The following is a 22,983-nucleotide window of genomic DNA, read 5'->3' as shown; positions in this document are numbered from 1 at the left end:
CCTTCTAAATTATATTTTTATATTCTGATGTAAATAAATGCGTAAAACATTTTTAAACCTCTAATTGTTGGGTTTCAAAATAAGGGGGCAAATTTCGTTAAAAACACTTAGAGCTGAAGCGGCCCTGTACATCCTATGAGTTTTTAACTTACAGATTATTGTTGCTGAAGACGAAATGAAGATTTATAAAAAAATTAAAAATTTCTACGACCAACTGAAGCCGAGCTAAATGTCGGGTTTGAAAATAAGGGGGCAAATTTCGTTATCAACATTTAGAGCTGAAGCGGCCCTGTACATCCTATGAGTTTCTAACTTACAGATTATTGTTGCTGAAGACGAAACGAAGATTTTTTATAAAAAAATAAAAAAATTTTACAACCAACTGAAGCCGAGATAATTGTTTCTATTTTCTTAAATCGTAGTGCCTTTATTTATAGCAATTAAGAAATTATTTTACAGTCATTGACTTAAGAAAGACTTATATTATCTTAAAATAAAAATTATTATAAAATATAGTTACATTTAATTATTAAAAATTATTTTTAAAATCGGTGCTATTGCAAATCGGCCGGTTCGCTTCAAATCCGCGCCCTCGGAAAATTTTTACGTAACTTTTATTAAATTTTGACCGAAAACAATTTAATAATATTACCATTATAATATACAGTCTGTTTGCCACTGTATTTGTTTTCCTTGATAAACTTTTATATGTGAAATCTCATTTCGGAAGAAATAATATTACAAAAATGATAGATATTATAAGAAATATATAACTATATTTTTAATTTTTTCATTGTTATATAAATATAATAATAATGTTACTTCTTATTATACAAGATAAAACTTTTTCTTCTTGTAGTGACGATCCGTTTTGGTTGTTGGCGACCATCATGGCAATCTGTACAATGGTTAATACTTGCACACTAAATCGGCACTGCTGTTCTAAACAGACTTGTAGTTGTTGTGTTGAACGACGCACGTACGTAAATTTTCCAGCAAGGTAATCCTTCACCTTCATGGTTCTCAGTTTCCAAATGGGTTTTGCCAAATTACCATTATGGTCGCCAACATCCAAAACGGATAGTCACTACAAGAAGAAAAAGTTTTATATTGTATAATAGGAAATAACATTATTATTATTATATTTATATAACAATGAAAACATTAAAAATATAGTTATATATTTCATATATATTGTATATGTATCATTTTTGTAATATTATTTCTTCAGAAATGAGATTTCACATATAAAAGTGTATCAAGAAAAACAAATACAGTGGTAACTAGACTGTATATTATAATGGTAATATTATTAAATTGTTTTTGGTCAAAATTTAATACAAGTTACGTAAAAATTTTCCGAGCGCGCGGATTTGAAGCGAGCCGGGCGATTTGCAATTATTTGCAAAATTCGGCCGCTCGCAAAAGCACCGATTTTAAAAATAATTTTTAATAATTAAATGTAACTATAGTTTATAATAATTTTTATTTTAAGATAGTCTTTCTTTAGTCAATGACTGTAAAATAATTTCTTAATTGTTATAAATAAAGGAACTACGATTTAAGAAAAAAGAAACAATTATCTCGGCTTCAGTTGGTTGTAGAAAATTCTTATTTTTTTGTAAATCTTCGTTTCGACCTTAACAACAATAATCTGTAAGTTAGAAACTCATAGGATGTACAGGGCCGCTTCAGTTTTAAATGTTTATAACGAAATTTGTCCCCTTATTTTCAAACCCAACATTTAGGTCGGCTTCAGTTAGTCGTAGAAATTTTTTATTATTTTATAAATATTCGTTTCGTCTTCAGCAACAATAATCTGTAATTTAAAAACTCATAGGATATGCAGAGCCGCTTCAGCTCTAAATGTTTTTAACGAAATTTGCCCCCTTATTTTCAAACCCAAAAATTAGAAGTTTAAAAATGTTTTTAGCATTTATTTACATCAGAATATGAAAACATAACTCTTTAGAAGGAGATTGAATCACCTTGATTGAGTTTCACCAACTCTCTACGATTTTTTTTTCAAAAAGTTATAGCCTTCGACTTTTGACCTCTTGGGATAAACAATTTATAATATCTAAGCAACAAATTCGTTAAGAGGATCGGTACGTATTTTCGGCTGCAATGCTATTCAAATGGGGATTCATTTTTTTCGATTCCTGAGAAAACTAATAAGTATTGTTGAAAAATTTAAAATCAGAATGAAAGATCACGTTATTAGCGAGGGCCGAAAGTCCCTGAGAACTTTTATAATGTTTATTTTAATAAGTTACAGGGGTGAAAAACTAAGAGAAAATTTAGTGTGATTTTTAATTTCAAATATATTATTAAAAATAAACTTTTTATTTATTCTAAGGGACTTTCGGCCCTCGGTAATAATTTAGTCTTTCATTGTGCGTTTAAATTTTTCAAAAATATTTATTGGTTTTTTCAGGATTCGAAAAAAATAAACACAATGTCGTGGTAATATTTTCCAAATCTATCTTTGTCTTACAAGCCGAATATAATATTGTCAGCATATATTGTCAGTCAGACACTGACAATCAGTGACAATTTTAAATATTTGACATTGCATCGGGAATATGTTGAGTTATTGATTAAATATTATTGAAATATAGTGTATTTGATAAATAATTGATTTAAGACGTGAACTTAATAAAAAGTTATTTATTGTGTATTATTTGTGGAAGATCCAAACAGAGAATACATCAGGATAATATATTCTGTCATCCAAGTATTTTGTTGTTAAAGATGTTCAAAATTGTAAGCGTTCCATAACAATATATTATTAAAAAATCACTTTAACACTTTTCTTCTTTTCTCGATTGAGTATTAGTCTTTGTTGTACAAATAAATTATTACAATCGCTGAATACTTAGTTAGTGAAAAAATTATCACATTTATTAACTGAATTGATAATTTCCAATTATAAAAATAACAGTTATCCAAGAACATTCAAAACCCATCTCTTTAAATTAATGATGACATTTCCAAGTAGAATGACATTCTATTAATGTTTACATTACTAGATTCATTTTACCATGTGTACACCAGTGTGCATTTTACTACACGTAATTTGCCGTGTAAAGACAGAAAAAGTAGGGATACATGTAAAATATTTGCGAATTATGTACCCATAGCCTTAATCCGGCCTTACAATTTTTTTTATGTTTGGAATTGAAAGATCTTCATTTTAAAGCTTTAAAAAATAAAAAAATTATTTATTCAATAAATAACGCAATTGTAAAAAACGGCCAATTTGGACATTTCGCAGGCCGTTTTTCAATAACCAATAAACGAAATTAAACCTACCATAGCTCAAATTGTAGATTTTTTAATTTACTACAACTTTCTATTAAAAAGTTTTTCTCTAGAATCAATATCCTAAGCTGCAAAATTAAAAATCTTTAAAAATTGCAAATTTAACAAATGAAAATCGCAATAAAAAAAAGCTCACAATATTTTTGATCACATTTTAGTAGAAGTTATTCCTGACATCGTCCTTTACAACACCTGATAGGTTTCAAAAATTCCTGAATTATATACTGAAATCGACCTATTTTTCACCCACAGCCTGGATTATTACTAAAAATGATTAGGCGACATTGGACCGATCATGAAAGTTTGAAATTATTTCTATTTATAAATAAAAATTATTCTTATGAAATGTTAATTAAAATTATACAGGAATCGCGAATAAAAATGAGTTTGTATGATGAGTTTTCCATCAAATTTAACAATTCTGATGCAAACAAAATACAATGTAAGTTACATAATTTATAATTAAATTCTCGTAAATATGGCGTTTTACTAAATCTAAAAGCAGTACAAACTGCCCAGCAGACATTCCAATAAAATTTTTGAGTTACTTTGCATTCTCTAACCGCAACTCATTTACGAGAGCTTAACCGATCCCAAGTTAATTCGGTGATCCATCCATTTTCACATTTCACAAAACAATTTTTTTTTTCACATTTTTTTTTCGTTTTTTGCATAATCTTATACGCAGTTATAAATGACGCCCAGTATACCTGACGCGAATACATTTTGAAGAATGAAAATAATGTACAGTCCCTGACCATATTATTAGGCGCACTATAAAATTTAATAAAAATTTTTGAAGTTATTCTTCTTTAGGCGCGATTGAAAGTAAAATTTCATAAATCTGCGCGCATGCGCACACAGACAGTAATAGTTCGTTGCTAATCTTTCAAGATAGATATGTATCTATATGTATCAGCGCAAATAAGTCATTAAAAGAATATATTAGTGCTTTTATTAAATGTATTATTTATTATAATTTTTGGATTTGTCTTACTCTGTAGTAAGATAATAGAATATTATGTATGTAGGTATAACATTTTTATATGTCTATTTGTCACCGTCTTTTGTAATTATATCCGAAACTTACGTATCACTTAAAGAAGCTCGGTGGCGTAGTTGGTAGTGCGTTGGGCCAATGATTGGAAGGTTGCGGGTTCCAATCCTGGACGTTTTTTTTTTTAATTTTTGGTTGTTTTAGTAAAAATTTTTTGAAAGTGGTAGAGAAGAAAGTTAGTTTAATATTAAAATAAAATACAAATAACCTGTTAAGTATGTTTACTTCGTTGAAATTATATAATAGAAAAATAACTTCTTACGTGCGTACAAAGTACACACACATTATTTTTTTTTAATAATTATGAGGTGATACTAAATAGTTGTGTGTACCAGACATAATGTATATTATTTTGTTGTCCATTTAATTGTCTATTTGTTATCACAAATTAATCATCATTATTATTGAACAAACATGTATTTATTGACTCTTGAAGGAACACAAAAATAACGACAATTAAATGTTATTTTGTTGAGCCATCTTCAGCCACTATTAGAGCTTTAACCCTTAAACGCCCAACCTTTTTTAGGTTCCATGTACGCCCAAGGGTGGGTAAAAAATGTCCACCTCGAACATAGCTAATATATTTATTGAGAGTTATTAGAAATGGATTAAACTTAAGAATCTTATGCTTAATAAATACAGCATCTTCTAAAATATTAATATAAACAATTTACAAACCTTACAACAAAATTACAATGTACATCAAAATTAACATACCAGTAAAAGCCAGCAATTCAGATTTTTCGATTTTCACCACATTCTTCCTTTCAACCTCCTCATTGGCGGATAATTATGTAGATTATGTAATTATACCTCGATAATTATATGGAGTATCTTCCTGCCAACGAGAAATTATAGAGAAACCTTTAGTAACAAGTTTACCAAGGGTGTACTTCTTATGCCCACCCATATTTAACTCAAGATGCTACTTTTATTTTCAAAAATATTGGTAGAACCAAATTAACATTCGATAAAGGGCTGTCGTTTTAACAATAAATATATTTTTTTTATTTTTAAACACGTAATAAATATGTTACAAGGGAATACGCATTAGGTGGACATTTTTTACCCACCCTTGGGCGTTTAAGGGTTAATTATGCGCGGCATACTATCACTACAAACCTGTAGTATGATACCTGTAAAATTAAAGCTATAATTGTGGCTAAAGGCGGTTCAACAAAATAACATTTAATTGTCGTTATTTTTGTTTTCCTTCAAGAGTCAATAAATACATATTTGTTCAATAATAATGTTGTTTTATTTGTGATAAAATATAGACAATCAATGGACAACCAAACAACATATATTGTGTCTGGTACATACAAAAACCTACGTAGTATCGCCTCATAATTAATATTTTTTTATAAAATCTTATAGTGCGTCTAATAATTTGGCCAGGGACTGTATAGGCGCGATGAAGTCACACAGTGGTTTTTGTGTTGACTCTAGTCGACACGGAATTTTCTTGGTCTCGAAACTAAAGTCACCAGCGAGTCTCCTTTGCCGATCTCGAGACCACAAGTGATCTCAAATGCGCAGCACTCTGAGGACAATATCGAGATTTTCTCTCGAGACCTTATCTCAATTGGACAGTTACCTTTAGTTATCTTGTGGACATAATATCTGAAATCTCTTCAAATTCAAAAATTGAAAAATTTCCAAATCAATTTTTCGATAAAAGGGTGTATCTTACTGACTTAAATCAAAAGTACCTTTTAGTACTAGAATACCTTCCAATTTAATAATCCAGTAACAAAATAGCTTACAAGTTAAAGACAAAAAAGTTATGTGATAAAATAACCGTTTCCCTACTCAAAATGGACGCCTATGACCGGTACTAAAAATTCGTAATTAATGAAATAAATTTATTTCTGAAATACGAATATACGACCTCGTTTTAGTTTTTCTAAATAGAAGCGTTCTGGAGGTATCTAAAAAAAAATAATTACAAGACGCCATCTTCAAAGAGCTCTAGCTCTCTAGGAAGCATTTCCGTACTAGGTGAATTGGGATAAATTGTCTTAAAATTATCTGAGATCTTCATTTGTCAGGAAGAGTTTCTGGACAGCCTGTATATAGCAATTCGTGGCTAATACTCCAAGAATATTCTTCTTTAAGTGCCATCTCCGTGACGGAGGTTGGCAATCATCATAGCTATTCGGATTTTAGAGACGGCGGCTCTAAAAAGGTCATTTGATGTACGTACATACGTACCATTCTCTCAAGTTGCGCAGCCACGATATTCTGTGTGTCCCTATGCTTCTTTTTCCTTGAATCTTTCCCTGCATAATCAATTGAAGCAAGTTGTATATCTCCACGTGTACACCGAGAGAAAAAAATTCTTGACATAAAGAAACTTTATTAATATTTAAGAAAGATCGACTTGGCATATTGCCTAAGAAATATATCTTTGTATGTAAGATATAATTTTCTAAAATATTTCAAATAAATTCTACTATAGCCAAAGAAATATATCTTAAACATGATTGAACTATCACTTTCTGGCAAACTTCAAACCCATTTATCAGAAAGAAATTACACTTGATGTTAATTAATTTTATTAGTCATAAAAATATATTTTCTACACATTAGAAAACTATTCTTTCTGAGCAATAATATTTCTTAGTAAGGAATATTATTATTTTACTATTAATAATTAATTTATTTAATGTTAAGAAATATATTTCGCAGAGATAAACATATATTTAGCGTCAAGTTAATATTTCTTGAAAATAAAGTGATATTACATACGGCGAAATAAATCATTGTGTTAAGGTAAAATCATTATTTATTAATAAAACAAGATAAAAACGTTATTATTACATACAAATATTTTCTCCACTATTAAACCACTGGCTTCTACACAACAATAAAAGGATGGAGAGGCAAATCCAACTTCCTCAAATTTTCCTTCTTTTGTTAACCCATTTAGCGCCAAAGGTGCGAAAACGCACCATTTTTTTGTAGATTTTTTTTTGACAATTCGTTAATTTTTTTTTATATCTTTGTATTTTTTAAGCAACCACAAGATATAAGTGTAACTAAATTTAATTTTGTTTAATTTCCAAACTCGTGCTTTCATCACAAAAATATTTTCTAAATGTCCGACATTTTCAATCCTTCGACACAACTTTATTTTTACTGTAGTAATTTTATTGGCATAACACTTTTATGGTCAAATAAATTAAAACATTATTTTTTTAACCTATTTGTACACCAATTGTTATAAAAATACAAAAAAGATAATTTCTGAGTCATCAAATCTCGTGTTTGAAAATAATGGTTCGATAACGAACCATTGGCGGAAGTCGACATATAATCCTGCCTGATCAGGAATAAGTTCAAGGTGATGCACAGGCAGTAATTTGTTGGGATATTTCTTTATTATGTGTAAAAACACGTATCCACTGTGCTTGCGCTCCGAGCTCCTGCAACAGCTCCACATAGTGGACACGTTTGGCGCTCCCGGACTGTGCACTTGTGCGCACTCTGCCTCGGCGCTCCAATCTGTGGACAATTTATATGTAAGGGGGCGTATACCGTATCGATTGGAGCAGTTGCAGGGAGCGCAAGAAGTTCGTGAACATAGTGGATGGTTGGCGCTCTCGGACCATGCAACAGTGTGCGCTCCTCCTCAACGGTCCAATAGGTGGCGGTTTATATGTAGAGGAGCGCATGCATGTAGATGGGAGCAGTTGCAGGGAGCGCGGAGTGCAAGAGGTTCGTGAACATATTGGATGGTTGGCGCTCCCGGACCGTGCAAGAGTGCGCCAACGACCGTGCGGCAGTGCCTCGGTGGTCCAATATTACGAACGTAGTGGATACGTACCTTTAGAAAGACGGGTATTCCGGTATGCAGTTTTGTTATAATCTAGGATGGGGGAGGGGGCTACATAAGGGAGGCTGTGTAGTGTTGTAGACAATATGTCGATTTGTCGAATTTATGCAACTGGTACAGTGCAAGATACGGGATTGGAAAGTGTAAACTGGAAATATCTAAAATAATTTCTAAAAAAGATAGAGGGCCGTTCGACTTCGTTTTTGAGAAAGAAGCTGAAGAGGGTGTAGGCAATGTTCTAACCATACTATTTTTGTTTATCAAAACTTCCAGGTCCATTTACACTCTAAATGTTTTGAGACTTTTCACAAAAAAATAAAATTGTGTATTTCAATTTTTATATCTCATTTCCGCCAAAGGTTCGAAAACGAACCATTTTGTTGTTGTGACACCTGCCATTATCAAAGTGTAAAATAATTTTTTTACGAATGTTTAAGTTTATTTTACTCTAGTTAATCAAATATATTACATATTATTGCAGTATTTCTTTGCTTGGCGGTTAATGGGTTTAGCACTTTGTATATCAGCAATTCACTAAAACAAAATCGATATGTAGAAAGAGTAAACTTACTTTTAAAATTTTTTTTATAAAGATATAGGTATTTATTTTGACAAATTTAGGAAATACAAAAAAAAACAAATACACGGCCCCACATAAGAACTATTAATACTAATAATAATCAATCATATTTAGTGCAAACATGGCATTATTTAACCTACACATCTTTGTTTATTTTTTTTATTTTTGTTAATGAAATATTAATTATTTATCTGTATAATAGTAAGTCACACAATAAACATTGTTTAGCTAAAACAGGAGGGAAAATACAACCAATGTAAAACATTGAAGCAGACATAATAATATGTAATTTTCTTAATTTTTATAATCTAAAAGAGACAGCAAACCTAATCATTAAGAAATTTTTTTACGGGAAAGTATTATTAGTTTACATCTAAGTCATTTAATACATATTAACTAATTCACGGTTTTCGGCAATAACATTTCTTAACCATAAACATATATTTCTTTTAGACTAACTGATTTCTTTATCTCAAATAAATTAACAGAAAAAATCCTCAGCGTTGCACCCGCCATGTTTGATATAGCGTTGTATTGTATATTTTTATAGAAGACGATACATTCAAGAAACCTATTATAGTTGATACATAAGTATACACATTTTTAAAAAGGTACTTACATGTATGAAGTTCTACCATTTCTGGAAGGCCCCGCAGTTGGTTAATAACTTCTTTCTTAATATTGTTCTGAAGCTATATATTATATCATTCTGTCCCAGCTTTAAATTGTGGCATATTTCCCAGTTAGAATAATAAGCTCCTTTATTTCAGAGTCGTCCATCATTATACCTAAAAAGCATATAAAGATACTATTATGTTTCTTTTTTAACCATTCGGATACGCAACAATATTATTATTACATCTTAAATTACTCGATTTACTTTTATTTAATGCCTATATATGTACGTACCTTCAAAATATCCGTTAATTTGTAAAGTACACCAATAAATCCAACATCCATCTATATGAACATGAACATATCACGCCATCTTGACAAACACTGACGACTAAATCATAAATAGTAAATCTGCGCAATTCTTTTGTGAAAGAAAATCTCTTTACAAGTAACATTTTGGCATTAATGACAAAGTTTTTATTTTATAACCACAGTTACTACAGAGGGTATTTCTGAAGAATTATTTCTTGTGGTTTAAAATATTTATTTGATTGCAAGAAAATTTCTTGTTCACGAATATAAATATGGATTAACTTAACATTATATTTCTTATAGTGCAAAATATTTGTAGTTTCCAATTTAAGAAATAAAAACTTTAGGATAAGAAAATTAAATGTAACTATTAATGCATTTCTTAGTATTGAAGAAATTATCTGTAAGAAATTATTGAGTTGTGTTTAAAAAACTCGTTTCTTTATATGTGAACCGGTATGTTTAAGTTAATAGGATATGTTAACTTTTAAGAAATATTGCTCAAAGAAATCGGTGTTTTAGGAGAAAAGAGATTGTTCTCTCGGTGTAATATGTCTGAGATATTCCATTTTTTTTTTAGTTTGATGGTATTCAAGATTTGCATTTCTTTATTCACCTTTCTCAAAACCTCTTTGTTTGTGTCGTGTTCTGTCTACGATACTTTCAGAATTCTTCTGTACATCCACAGCTCGAATGATTCTAGTTTTTTTTATGATGATGCAGCATTCAAGGTCCAAGCCTCCATTCCATAAAACAAAGTCGAGAAAACGTAGCACCTAGACAACCTAACTCTTACCTTCAACTTCAAATCTCTTGTGCAGAGCACTTTTCTCATTTTGTTAAAATTTGCTCTAGCCTTTTCTATTCTGATTTTGATTTCCTGTAAGTAATCTCCTGTGGAGTTGATCATTGTTCCAAGGTATGCGATACTCGTATGGTATACTCAAAGAATACAACGTTGTAAAGCCGATTAAGATGTCTTTCAAATAAGGTGTCTCGTAACCTTGGTTAGTATTAAAAAAATTATCGATTACGTCATTACGCCGACACTGATTAGGTAATGTCCAATACATACATATCGATGCCTCAGAAGCCAATCGATGTAAGTCAATAAGTGTTTAAAATGAGATACTAGGATGTTTCTGAAAGTAGTTGCTGAAATATAAGTAGCTATTAAAAACAAATAAGCCGTCTTTATTTATCATAATATGGGTAACATATTCATAAATACAAACAAGGAGATAATAATATTATTATACAGAGTGGGCCAAATAAAAGTATCCACCCCGATATTTGGCAGTATTTATTAGGTTTTAAAAAATAAAAAAACAGGTCACTTTTTGATCTAAAGGGATACATTTTTAGGGTACAAACATCTGTCATTTGTCAACTCCTTCCTTCCACTTCCCCCACCCCTTATTCTTAAATAGGGAATAGGGGTCGTGTGCTAGCTCATTTGAAACGGTATTTACATCGACTTAAAAATATATACAGGGTGTCCAAGAAAAATTATTTTGAATTATATTAATTGACACAAAAAAGAGAGAGAGAGAGACATACTTTATTGATACAATGTACCAAAAGGCCATCGACCGAAGTCTTTCAGCCACTAAAAAAAAAAAGAATGTGTGTGTGTACTTTGTACGCACGTAAGAAGTTATACTTCTATTATTATGATTTCAACGAAATTAATATACTTAACAGGTTATTTGTATTTTATTTAAATATTAAACTAACTTTCTTTACCTACAACTTTTAAATTTTTTTTATTAAAACCATACCAAAAATAAAAAAAATATGAATCATCGGGGATTTGAACCCGGGACCTCTTGATCTCCGCTCACACACTCTACCACTGAGCTATATCCCTTTTGCTTTGATAAGTTGCAAGATTTCTCATACATACTGACAAATTTAATACAAAAATACTTTAAATATACTTACTATTATTATAAAATATCTTATTCCCGAGGAAGACAAATCCAAAGACACAAAAATTATAATAAATAATACATTTACTAAAAACACTAATATATTCTGTTCACACTTTTCTTGCACTGATACCTATATTTATACATAATTTGGAAAGATTAGCAACTAAACGTCATACTGTCTGTGTGCGCATGCGCGTAGTATTATGAAATTTTACTCTCAATTGCGCCTAAAGAAGTATAACTTCAAAAAAAAAAATATGTAATTTATTTAACTCAGAACACATTTTACTACTGACAGAAAACAGAAAAAAATGTTTTTTGATAAACAGACACTGCTTTTCGCTTAATTTCAATGTTCAAGCTTCCACCCATCTGCCTCTTGGTAGATTGAATATTGAATTTAAGCAACAAACAGTATTTATTTATCAAATAAACATTTTTTCTGTTTTCTATCAGCAGTAGAATGTATTCTGAGTTAAATAAATTACATACATTCTTCTTTTTGTGTCAATTAATTTAATTTTAAATAATTTTTCTTGGAAACCCTGTATAAATTTTTATGTCAATGTTGATATTACTAAATAGAGAATTGAATAACCTTTCAAATGAGCTAGCACACGACCCCTATTCCCTATTTAAAAATAAGGGGTGGGGGAAGTGGAAGGGAGGGAGTTGACAAATGACAGATGTTTGTACCGTTAAAATGTTTCCCCCTTAGATCAAAAGTTAACCTGTTTTTATTTTCTTAAAATCTAATAAATACTGCCAAATATCGGGGTGGATACTTTTATTTGGCCCACTTTGTATATTTAATAATATGTGTTATATCTCATAGTAGTGTGACCAACTAGCCCGAAAAATTCGGGACATGGCCCGAATTACGAAGTCGTGTCCCGGCGTCCCGGGCCAGGCTTCCGGGCCATCCGAATTTTCAATGTTTTGGTAAAATTCTATTTTGAAATTTTAAATATTCTTCTAAGAATTTATATCAAACTGAATTGGTTGGACGAAAAAAAGGCGACAATTTCGAGAGTGTAATATTAAGATCAATGCTCGGGGTGAGGCTTCTAGATAAAAAAACAAATAAATGGATTAGAAACAAAACCAAAGTAAAAGACGCAGGAGAAGGAGACCATGCTGCCAAATTAAAAAAGAGCTTCGCAGGACACAATGCCCGACTGAAGGATAAAAGATGGAATCATGAAATACGACAATGGAGAGCGTGGTTAGGAAGAAGAAGCAAAGGAAGGCCTCAATTGAGATGGGCTGATGACATAAAGAACTTTGGAGGACACAACTGGAAATACTTGGCGCAAAATAGACAACACCGGATTGAATTGGGGGAGGCCTATGTCCAAAGTTGGAATTTTGAAGGCCGAAGAAGAAGAAGAATATTAACACCACATCCAAAACGCTGCATATCGTGGTATTTGGTATTATAGTACTACGAAAACTCAAACTGTGGACTTTTTTTCGTTTCTGTATTTTAATTATCGTCATTATCATTACAACCAATTATTGGGGCCTAACCCCATTAAAAATATCATTGTCAACATAAAAATGTTTAATAACTAAAACGATTTTCATTGAAAAGTCCCGGATTTCAGGTATTTTTTTCAGCCGTGTCCCGAATTTGACTAAATAGGACTTGGTCACACTACCATAAGTCATTTTTAGGGAGAATGTGATATACACCGTCTAACTTCTAAGGCAGCCATATATAGCAGTTGATGGCCTCTCAAAAATTAAAATTGACGTCTTTAAGTCGTCTGTTTCGAAATAATGAATTTATTCCATACTATTGCAACATGCTGTATAACAATTCGAACTTACCATAACGTAGCATTAGAATGAAATGCTGATGAAGTGTACGCTAGTATCCTTTTCTTATCTGGTAGTGTTAGCAAATATTGTTCTAAAACAAAAAAATCTGATAATGATTGCATATTAATTCAAATATATTAATAATCTGGTAGAAGTATTCGGCGAGACTTTAGTTGTCTATTTTTTTTATTTGTCACGTTCTGTATAATCATGGTTGGTTGTTTATATGACTCTGATTAAGTAGTCTTAACTCCAGAAACAGACGAACCACTCTGCAGCGCTACTCTGTGGCGCCACAAAGTAGCTTCCGATGATTCGCCGTAAATTCTTATGTAGATTAATCATACCAACTAATAGACTAAGAGCCGCTATAGGTGAAAATTCTTAATCATTTTAGGCACGACGGGACCCTATAACTTAAATAGTAGAACCTAAAAGAAAACGTTTGAGCACTGTGCCGTCACTTTTCAGTGGCACATGCGTCTACAGTGGCGCATCAAACTTTCCACTTATCGACGGGATACATAAATTAAAAAATACCCTCCCTAATTACCAGAATTTAATTTTTTTCATTTTTTTAAGTTTTATGTGATTAAGACATAAGATTCATCGTAATTTTAACCCACCGCCCCCTTCTCCCTGCCCCCACCATCAAAAACTTTATTTTTCGATTTTATTTTTTTTTTGTGGGACGCAATCAATTTTAAAGTTTCAAAAAATTTACACGCATAGTTAAGGCTTTTATAAAACTCTTCTATTTTTATAGACCTATAGGTTGAATGTACATAACCTCAAAAAAATTTTATTTTTATTTAATTTTTTTTTTGAAAAAAAGTATATAACTTTTTTTTAGGGATAGCTGCAGATCTAATTTTTTCTTAGTCTTGTGTATTTTATCAAACACTATATTTTTTATTTTTTTCAGATTTTTCTGTAACGTTAGTCACCTTCAAAAATCCAAAAAACTGTTTTTTAAGGGGGTTTTGGGGGTTTGAACGTGTTTTTCTGATTTTTAAATATTCTAAAGAACTCAGTTACTTCAAGTTACATATAACCTATAAAAACAAAATTGATTTGATATATTATGAAGTATATTAAATAGGGAAAATCCCCCAAAACCCCCCAAAAAACAGTTTTTCGGATTTTTGAAGGTGGGGAGACTTACGGAAAAATCTGAAAAAAATTATAAATATAGTGTTTGATAAAACACACGATATTAAAAAAAAATTAGACCTGCAGCTATTCCTCAAAAAAAGTTATACGCTTTTTTGAAAAAAAAAAATTCTTTTAATTTTTTGAGGTTATGTACACTCTTTATGGGTCTATAAAAAATAGGCATGTTTTACAAAAGCCTCAACTATGCGTGTGAATTTTTTGAAATTTTAAAATTGATTGTATCCCACCAAAAAAAAACGAAAAATGAAGTTTTTGATGATGGGGGCAGGGGGGAGGGGGTGGTGGGTTAAAATCACGATGAATCCTATGTGTTAATCACATAGAACTTAAAAAAAATAAAAAAAAAATTAATTCTGTTAGTAAGTTCTGTTAACTTTTAATTTATTTATCCCGTCCATAAGTGGAAAGTTTGATGCGCCACTGTCGACGCATGTGCCACTGAAAAGTGACGGCACAGTGTTCAAACGTTTTCTTTTAGGTTCTACTATTTAAGTTATAGGGTATTATCGTGCCTAAAATGATTAAGAAATTTCACCTATAGCGGCTCTTAGTATATAATGTTGGATACATCAGCTCAATATACAAAAAAGGAGATAAACGCATATTATGCTCTAATTATACGAATGCTCTAATCATACGAATACAAGGAAATGGAGGCAGAAGAACAAGCAATGGGTAACCCGAATAAAGTACGTACCTCCTAGTGGCGGGATACGGGCAACAATACATTGGCTTATAGGGCAGTCCTTACAATAGGGATCCTGGCCTATTATACAGAAAAATGCAGGCGGGTGTGGGGTAATACTGCACTTTGGTTGCATTGGTGGTGTATTGGCTAAACGTGCAGGGCAGGGTATGGTGCTGATAGGAAAGGCATTCAGGCATCAAATATCCAAACAAAAATCTTTTCAGGCCATAATAATGAAAAGACCTTCTCCAATGATATAAAAAAACTTATACTGAAATGATGGCATCTCCTGAGGTAAAATGTGCCGGAAGTAAAATGAGCCTCGGTTCGGATTTCCGGGTGAGGACTATCTCAGGGGGAACACCATTGCAGGTTAGAAAAATCAGGATAGGGTCGTGGAATCCTGGTATTCTTACAGGTAAGAGTCTGGAGTTAGTGGATGCGCTCAAACGAAGAAGAGTTCAAATTGCTTGTATTCAAGAAACTAGGTGGAAAAGACAAAGGGCGAAAGAACTAGGTGAAGGATACAAATTTTGGTATGTAGGGAGTAGTAACTGGAGTTAGTGGATGCGCTCAAACGAAGAAGAGTTCAAATTGCTTGTATTCAAGAAACTAGGTGGAAAGGACAAAGGGCGAAAGAACTAGGTGAAGGATAAAAATTTTGGTATGTAGGGAGTAGTAACACTAGAAATGGAGTTGGTATAATTGCTGATAGTGAAATGAAAGATAACGTAGTAGAAGTTGTAAGAACGAGTGATAGAATGATGTCAGCGAAATTTGTAATAATTGATAAAGAGGTATTGAATGTTGTGTGTGTATGCTCCCCAAACAGGTCTGGGTGAGAATGAAAGAAGAGCTTTCTATGATCAATTAGGAGACGTACTGAGTGATATTCCAGCAGAGGAGAAAGTTATAATAGGAGGTGATTTCAATGCACATGTGGGCCAAACCAAAATAGGATATGAAACAATACATGGGAGATTAGGCTTTGGAACTATAAATGAAGCTGGAGATGACATGCTTGAATTAGCAACAGCATTGGATATGGCGATTGTTAACACATTCTTTAAAAAGAGAGAAACTCAACTTATTACCTACAAAAGTGGACAACATCGATCCCAAATAGACTACTTCATGATAGGAAAGAAGACATACGTGAATGCAAGGACTGCAAGGTAATATTTTATACTATTAGACAGTAAGCCAACAACATAAGCTGCTTGTTCTGGACATCGAAATAAAAAGCGAAACTAAACAAAAATATCAGAGAGGACCACAAAACATCAAGTGGTGGCTGCTGAAAGATGAGAAAGAAGGTCTATTCAGAAGAAGAATAGTAGAAAAAATATGTTGAAACATGAAAGGAAGCCCTAATACAATTTGGAGAAAAATGGCCAGTAGTATTAGAGAGACTGCTATTGAAATACTTGGGAAAACGTCAGGAAAAAAGTTTGAGGATAAAGAGACTTGGTGGTGGTCAAACGAAGTACAAGGAAAAATAAAAGAGAAGAGAAAATTATATAAAAAGTGGCAAGAAACCAGATCCGACACAGATCTTCAAAACTATATGGTGGCGAAAAAGGAAGCGAAAGTAGCAGTAGCAAAAGCCAAAGCAGAAGCGTATTCAAACCTATACGATCAACTTGATACCAGGGAAGGCTGTGACATTAACAAGGAACAAGGTGGACAAATAAAAGAAGGCAAAGCCCTAAAGTTGGGTGCCATAAATATGTGTGGCAATAAAATGGAAAGAAGAAGAAGTTGTCAACACATAAGGGATGAACGAAGGCTCCGTTGCTCAGAATCGGGTAGATATGTGGGTGTGGTTCTTTACATTTTCTTATTAGCTGGGAAATAGAGACAAAAAATAGACAAACACAAAAAAAGGGCAAATAGCTACTAAAGCTAAACTAGGACACAATGGACAAAAAAATTTAACTAAAAAATTAATCAATATAAAGCCGAAAGGGCGCCACTTTGATCTTTTAGTTTTGAAAGGGAAGACAAAGAAAAACTCTTTAAATAAACCAAACAAATTAAAAGGTAACTAAATAAAAATAATCATTTCAAGATAAATATAAATTCATATAAAGATATGTAATAAAGATAAAAAAGATAAATAAAACCTACCTTATTATTTCTCACTCAGTTGACCAGAGAGAAGGGAGATGGATAATTAGTAACAAGCCAACATGATTAAAAATTAATACTATTTATTAAACAAACAAAATTATTAAAAAAAAGAAATTAAGGTTGACCTCTTTCTGGTTTTACATTTTTTTATTTTAAGAGGTATTGTCCACAAATACAAATAAATACAATATTAAGTAGGTACCTTTGTGTCTATGCTTTAATGTTCTGCAGCTTCCAACGCAAAGTCCAGATATACGGTCGTAGCACTTTTCACTTTACTACTACAAAAATACAATACTGATGTGGTACAATCTCGAATTTACAGGAGTATTTAGTTTGAAAAGTTCAGCAATGCTTTACTTGTTTTTGTAACTTATATAACTTGTTGTGACGTAAAAACACGACTTTATTTCATCATGATTATTAATAAGAACTGCTTGACCAATATGAAATGTGTTCCAAAAGGAACAGGGGCGTCCTCCAGACCGAAATGAAGGTCGTTGACTACCGACCATCAAACTTTGTAGCTAAATCGAAGATCTCCATAATTGCACCTAAGTGCAAACTCTCCCAGTGTTTTACGAAGACATCACTGGAAACTGCACAATCAGAACTTCGACCTCTCTTCATCGTTGGCTGATCGATAATCATCATCCTAGCTACCTCCTCAACGCTCCTACCCCAGAAAACATACCACCTTTCCTCCAGCTCACACTCATGATCCGACCAACCAATCAAGAAAATATTGTCCTTTTCATGACAAAATAATTGACGAATCCAAAACCAATTACAGAAACAAGAACAGCCCTGAAAAGCACCATCTCTCCCAAATATATCATAAAACGTTAGTCCAGCCAATCAAAAATGAGATACCGTGATTCCAGTGATAAATATTAACCAATGCTAAGCCCTGTTGTTTTGCATGACACAATGTTTATCAAATCAGAACAGAATACGATGATTTATATTTTTGCGTCGTCATTCTTTTTCGTTAAATTTTGAGTATGCGACTATTAGTTAGGAAAATAAATAAGTTTTAAAGTGTTTACATTTGCAAGATATTTCCATTAGATTACGACAAAAGATTGATCATAATTCATTCCTAATTAAGCTGACTTAAGTAATAAGAACAACAAACAGGGCTATTAGACAACTTCGATCAATTTCTCAATGTTTACTCTGGATGCGAGTTGACATGGAAAAGGAATTAACTTAATAGCGAACGTTGAAGTTGCTTATATTTATGTTGACAATAATGACCCACTCAAAGTTCACTTGTGTTTTTTTTTAACGCAAGGGGAACAGACACTTGTGTAAACACCTAAGACTTCCAATAGTCCATAGTGTATAAACATTTTATTAAATGGAACTGGAAGGTTTTTTTTTACCTCGAAGAGCCTTTTATCTTTTAGACTGTAAAAAAAATACCAACATAAATCAATCCAGAAGAAACATTACGATTCGACTTAGGAATTTTTTTTTACGGCGAAATTATTTTAACGAATATTAGACAATACGTGTATGATATACAGGGTAAAATGAAAGATAATGTTTTCTGCAACAGCTGAAAGCTAATAAAAAAATGAAATGTTTTCGTATCGTTACAAGGCGAAACGAAGATATATAAAATAGCCAAACAGAGAGCAAAGAAATCAAAAGATTTTAATCAGATTAGATGTATCCGAGATGAAAATAATAAAATACTAGTTCACCAAAGGGATGTCAAAAAGAGATGGAGAAAGTACTTTGACAGCTTATTAAATGAAGAATTTGACAGACAGCCTGTATAGTCAACGGAGACAGTAGCAGCAATGGTCACCAAAATAACCAACGAGGAAGTGGCTCAAGCGCTTCAAAAAATAAAGAAAGGAAAAGCAGTAGGACCAGATGATATTCCTGGGGAAGTATGGACAGCATTGGGAGAGAGGGGAACAAGGAGGCTAGCAGGTCTATTTAATAGAATTATGGAAGTTGGACAAATGCCAGACAAATGGAAAAGCAGTATGCTGGTACCTGTTTACAAAAACAAGGGAGATATACAACAATGTACAAGATACAGGGCTATAAAACTGCTTAGCCACACCATGAAAATATGGGAAAGAGTAATTGATAGGCGGATACGTGAAGAGACCGAAATATCCGAGAATCAATTTGGCTTTATGCAGGGTAGATCAACAACAGATGCAATTTTCATTATAAGGCAGTTGATGGAAAAATACAGGAGTAAAGAAAAAACGCTCATATGGTATTTATTGATCTTGAGAAAGCATATGATAGAGTTCTTCGAGAGATTCTGTGGTGGGCACTCAATAAGAAGGGAGTCCCTGGGGAATATGTAAAGATTGCGAGGGATATGTATGAGGGAGTAACGGCTAGTGTTAGGACAGGTGTCGGAGAGACTGATAAATTTCATGTGACAGTAGGATTGCACCAAGGCTCTGTGCTTAGTCCGTATTTATTCTCATTAGTTTAGGACCACATAACAGCGAAACTACAGGGTAACATTCCATGGTGCTTAATGTATGCTGATGATGTCGTGTTAGTAGAAAATAGTGAAAGAGACTTAGAACAAAAACTGGAACAGTGGAGACAAGCTCTGGAGGAAAAAGGTTTAAAACTTAGTTGGACAAAAACAGAGTATTTGGAATGTTCATTTAAAGATGGATCTACTACAAATAAAATGGTATATTTGGATGGTGAAATGATTGTGAAAAGCAATAGTTTTAAGTACCTAGGATCGGTATTACAGAGTAATGGAGAAATAGATGGAGATGCATGCAGTAGAATTAGGGCTGGATGGATGAAGTTGAAAGAAGCGAGTGGTGTGTTGTGTGACAGAAAAATTCCAATGAAGCTGAAGGGAAAATTCAATAAAACAGCTATAAGACCGGCTATGATGTACGGAACTGAATGTTGGGCAGTGAAAAAGAAAGAGGAACAACGAATGCATGTGGCGGAAATGAGAATGCTTAAATGAATGAGTGGAGTGACAAAGAAGGATAAAATTAGAAATGAGTATATTAGGGGAAGTCTAGGTGTGGCACCAATTGATTCCAAAATGAGAGGGCATAGGTTAAGATGGTTTGGTCATGTTCAACGTCGAGACGTTAGTCACCCAATACGAAGAACAGCTGAAGTGCAGATTCCTGGAAGGAGTAGGAGAGGAAGACCAAAGAGGACCTGGGGTGAGACGATAAGGCAGGACATGTTGGTAAAGGGGATTAACATTGATATGACCCAAGATAGAATTGTGTGGAGAAATGCAATTAGGGAAGGCGACCCCGCATAGGGATAAGGCAAAGAGAATGATGAGGAGGCAGAAGAACAAGCAGGATTTAGATCCGGAAGATCTACAATTGACCACATTTTTACAATCACACAAATCATGGAAAAGAAAACAGCGGTGAACCAAGAGATTCATTTCGTATATATTGATCTGAAAAAAGCATACGACAGTGTACCTTTGGTAAAGTTATTGGAGGCAATGAAGAATACAAATATAAACATAGACATAATAAAAATAATTAAAAATTTTTATAAAAACACGACCATGAGAATTAAACAAGGAAACAAACTCACCGAAGGATTTCTGACAAATAAAGTGCTCAAACAAGGATGCTGCCTCTCTCCAACTCTTTTTAAAATATATTTAGAACAAGCTCTTAAAAATTGGAAACGGAAATGCAAGAACATGGGACTCCCACTATATGACCATACACTAATATACTCTTTGCTTCGCAGACGACCAAATACTAATAGCACAAGACTACGATGATATCTGCTACATGACAAGAAAGCTAATAGAGGAATACAGGAAATGGGGACTAAAGATCAACATAAGAAAAACCAAATATATGAATATCGGTGGAACGCAGCAGGACTTGATACTAGAAGGAGGAGAAACAATCAGTAAATATAACGAATATAAATACCTGGGTATGAAAATCACGAATGATGGAACACTGGACGGAGCCATTAAAGAACGAAATACTCAGGGCAGGAAAGCAATTACGCTCCTAAACTCTGGGACAAGCAAATAAACAACCAAAACAAGAAAAAGATCTATAACGCCGTAGTGAAAAGCATCATAACATACAGCTGCGAAGTATGCCCTATGAAGGAAAAAGTAAAACGAATGTTAGAGGTCACCGAAATGGATTTCTGGAGAAGAGCTGCAGGAAGATTAAGAAGAGAACATGCCACCAATGAACGAATATGAGAAATAATGAAGGTCACACATACAATAAATGACGAAATCAATGAAATAAAACTACGATGGTTTGGTCACGTACAAAGAATGCACTAATACAGAATCCCAAAACAAATACAAAACTGGAAACCGCAAGGTAGAAGAAGAAGAGGTAGACCGAGGAAAAGTTGGCAAGCAGGAATAAACAAAGCCATTGATGAAAGTGGTCTGCAAGTAGATCAATGTGCGGACAGAGAGGAATGGCGAACGGGTATCGGAAGACGGAGAACGGTGTAAACCGATAATATATATATGCTCTAATTATAGGGAAATAACTGTTACGGGCTCAGTGGGGATGTTGTACGGTCAAATAATAAAAGAAAGAACATGATCAGAATACGACGACATGGAAAAACAAAATGGATTTCGTGTAGGAAGATCGTGCATTGATAATATTCTGATAGATCGTGCATTGGTAACAGATAGCTTGATAATATTCGTTCTGTAGCAGGTAATAGAAAAACTGAAGGCAAGGAATCTATATACCCACCTATTAGACCGGTCTAGTCAGACTCAAAAATAGGAGTGAGGCTACAATAATTACCATCAAGCTGAAAATTGGCAGGATTGTTCAAAATACCATCATAAATGAAATCTAAAAAGTCCTCATAAATCCGACCCCTGCTAAAAAATTTACGCGGGGTCAAAGGTCACCAAATATGGTTTTTAGCGATTTTCAGCGAAACGGTAAGTTTTATCGTAAAATTAGTTCTAACAAAAAATGTAGATTAGATAATTATCTATAAAAAATATCTTAATAGTTTTTTTCCTAAGAGGCACTGTGTTTGAGATACAACGATTCAAAGAGTTGAAAGACTTCTAATCGTCATAATATATGTATTAGTACACCAGGTGTATACATCACTGAAGCTGTAATACAAGTAAACATAATATTCTACGGTCAACTTAACTTATATTACACATAATAATATAAGATTATAGATATGATAATGTTTCTACTATACAGCTTGCGGTCTACCGAGGGATGCAATGTATAAGCTGTATTATATTACAGTGCCAACAAAAAAATCTTTACAAAGTGAATGTAAGGCGAAAATAATAAGAATTATTTGAATTTTACGGCTTAATCCCAACAAAAATACACAACAAAATACAACAAATGACAAAGTATTAACTTATAATAATTCTTTTTATGTATGCGCCTTAGTTCAATTTGCAAAGAAAAATTTAAAAAATTAAAAAATTTAAAGTCTTCTACTTTAAAATGTATCATATGTATCTGAATTGCC

The 22,983-nt window shown here is 32.7% G+C and overlaps 1 protein-coding gene across 1 annotated transcript in view; it reads right to left on the bottom strand.

The window, feature by feature from the left end:
* The window catches only part of LOC114331175 (integrin alpha-8-like), a 154,649-nt gene that overhangs the window by 17,086 nt on the left and 114,580 nt on the right, over positions 1–22,983 (bottom strand). Inside the window, exon 18 of the mRNA XM_050652479.1 lies at positions 13,497–13,578. Within this exon, the coding sequence (XP_050508436.1) occupies positions 13,497–13,578 (82 nt within the window). The remainder of the gene's footprint in view (positions 1–13,496; positions 13,579–22,983) is intronic.

The sequence above is a fragment of the Diabrotica virgifera genome, chromosome 5 (genome assembly GCF_917563875.1).
Source record: "Diabrotica virgifera virgifera chromosome 5, PGI_DIABVI_V3a".
Taxonomy (NCBI): domain Eukaryota; kingdom Metazoa; phylum Arthropoda; class Insecta; order Coleoptera; family Chrysomelidae; genus Diabrotica; species Diabrotica virgifera.
Note: the sequence above shows the minus strand (reverse complement) of the source record. Positions and strands in the feature narration are given on the sequence as shown.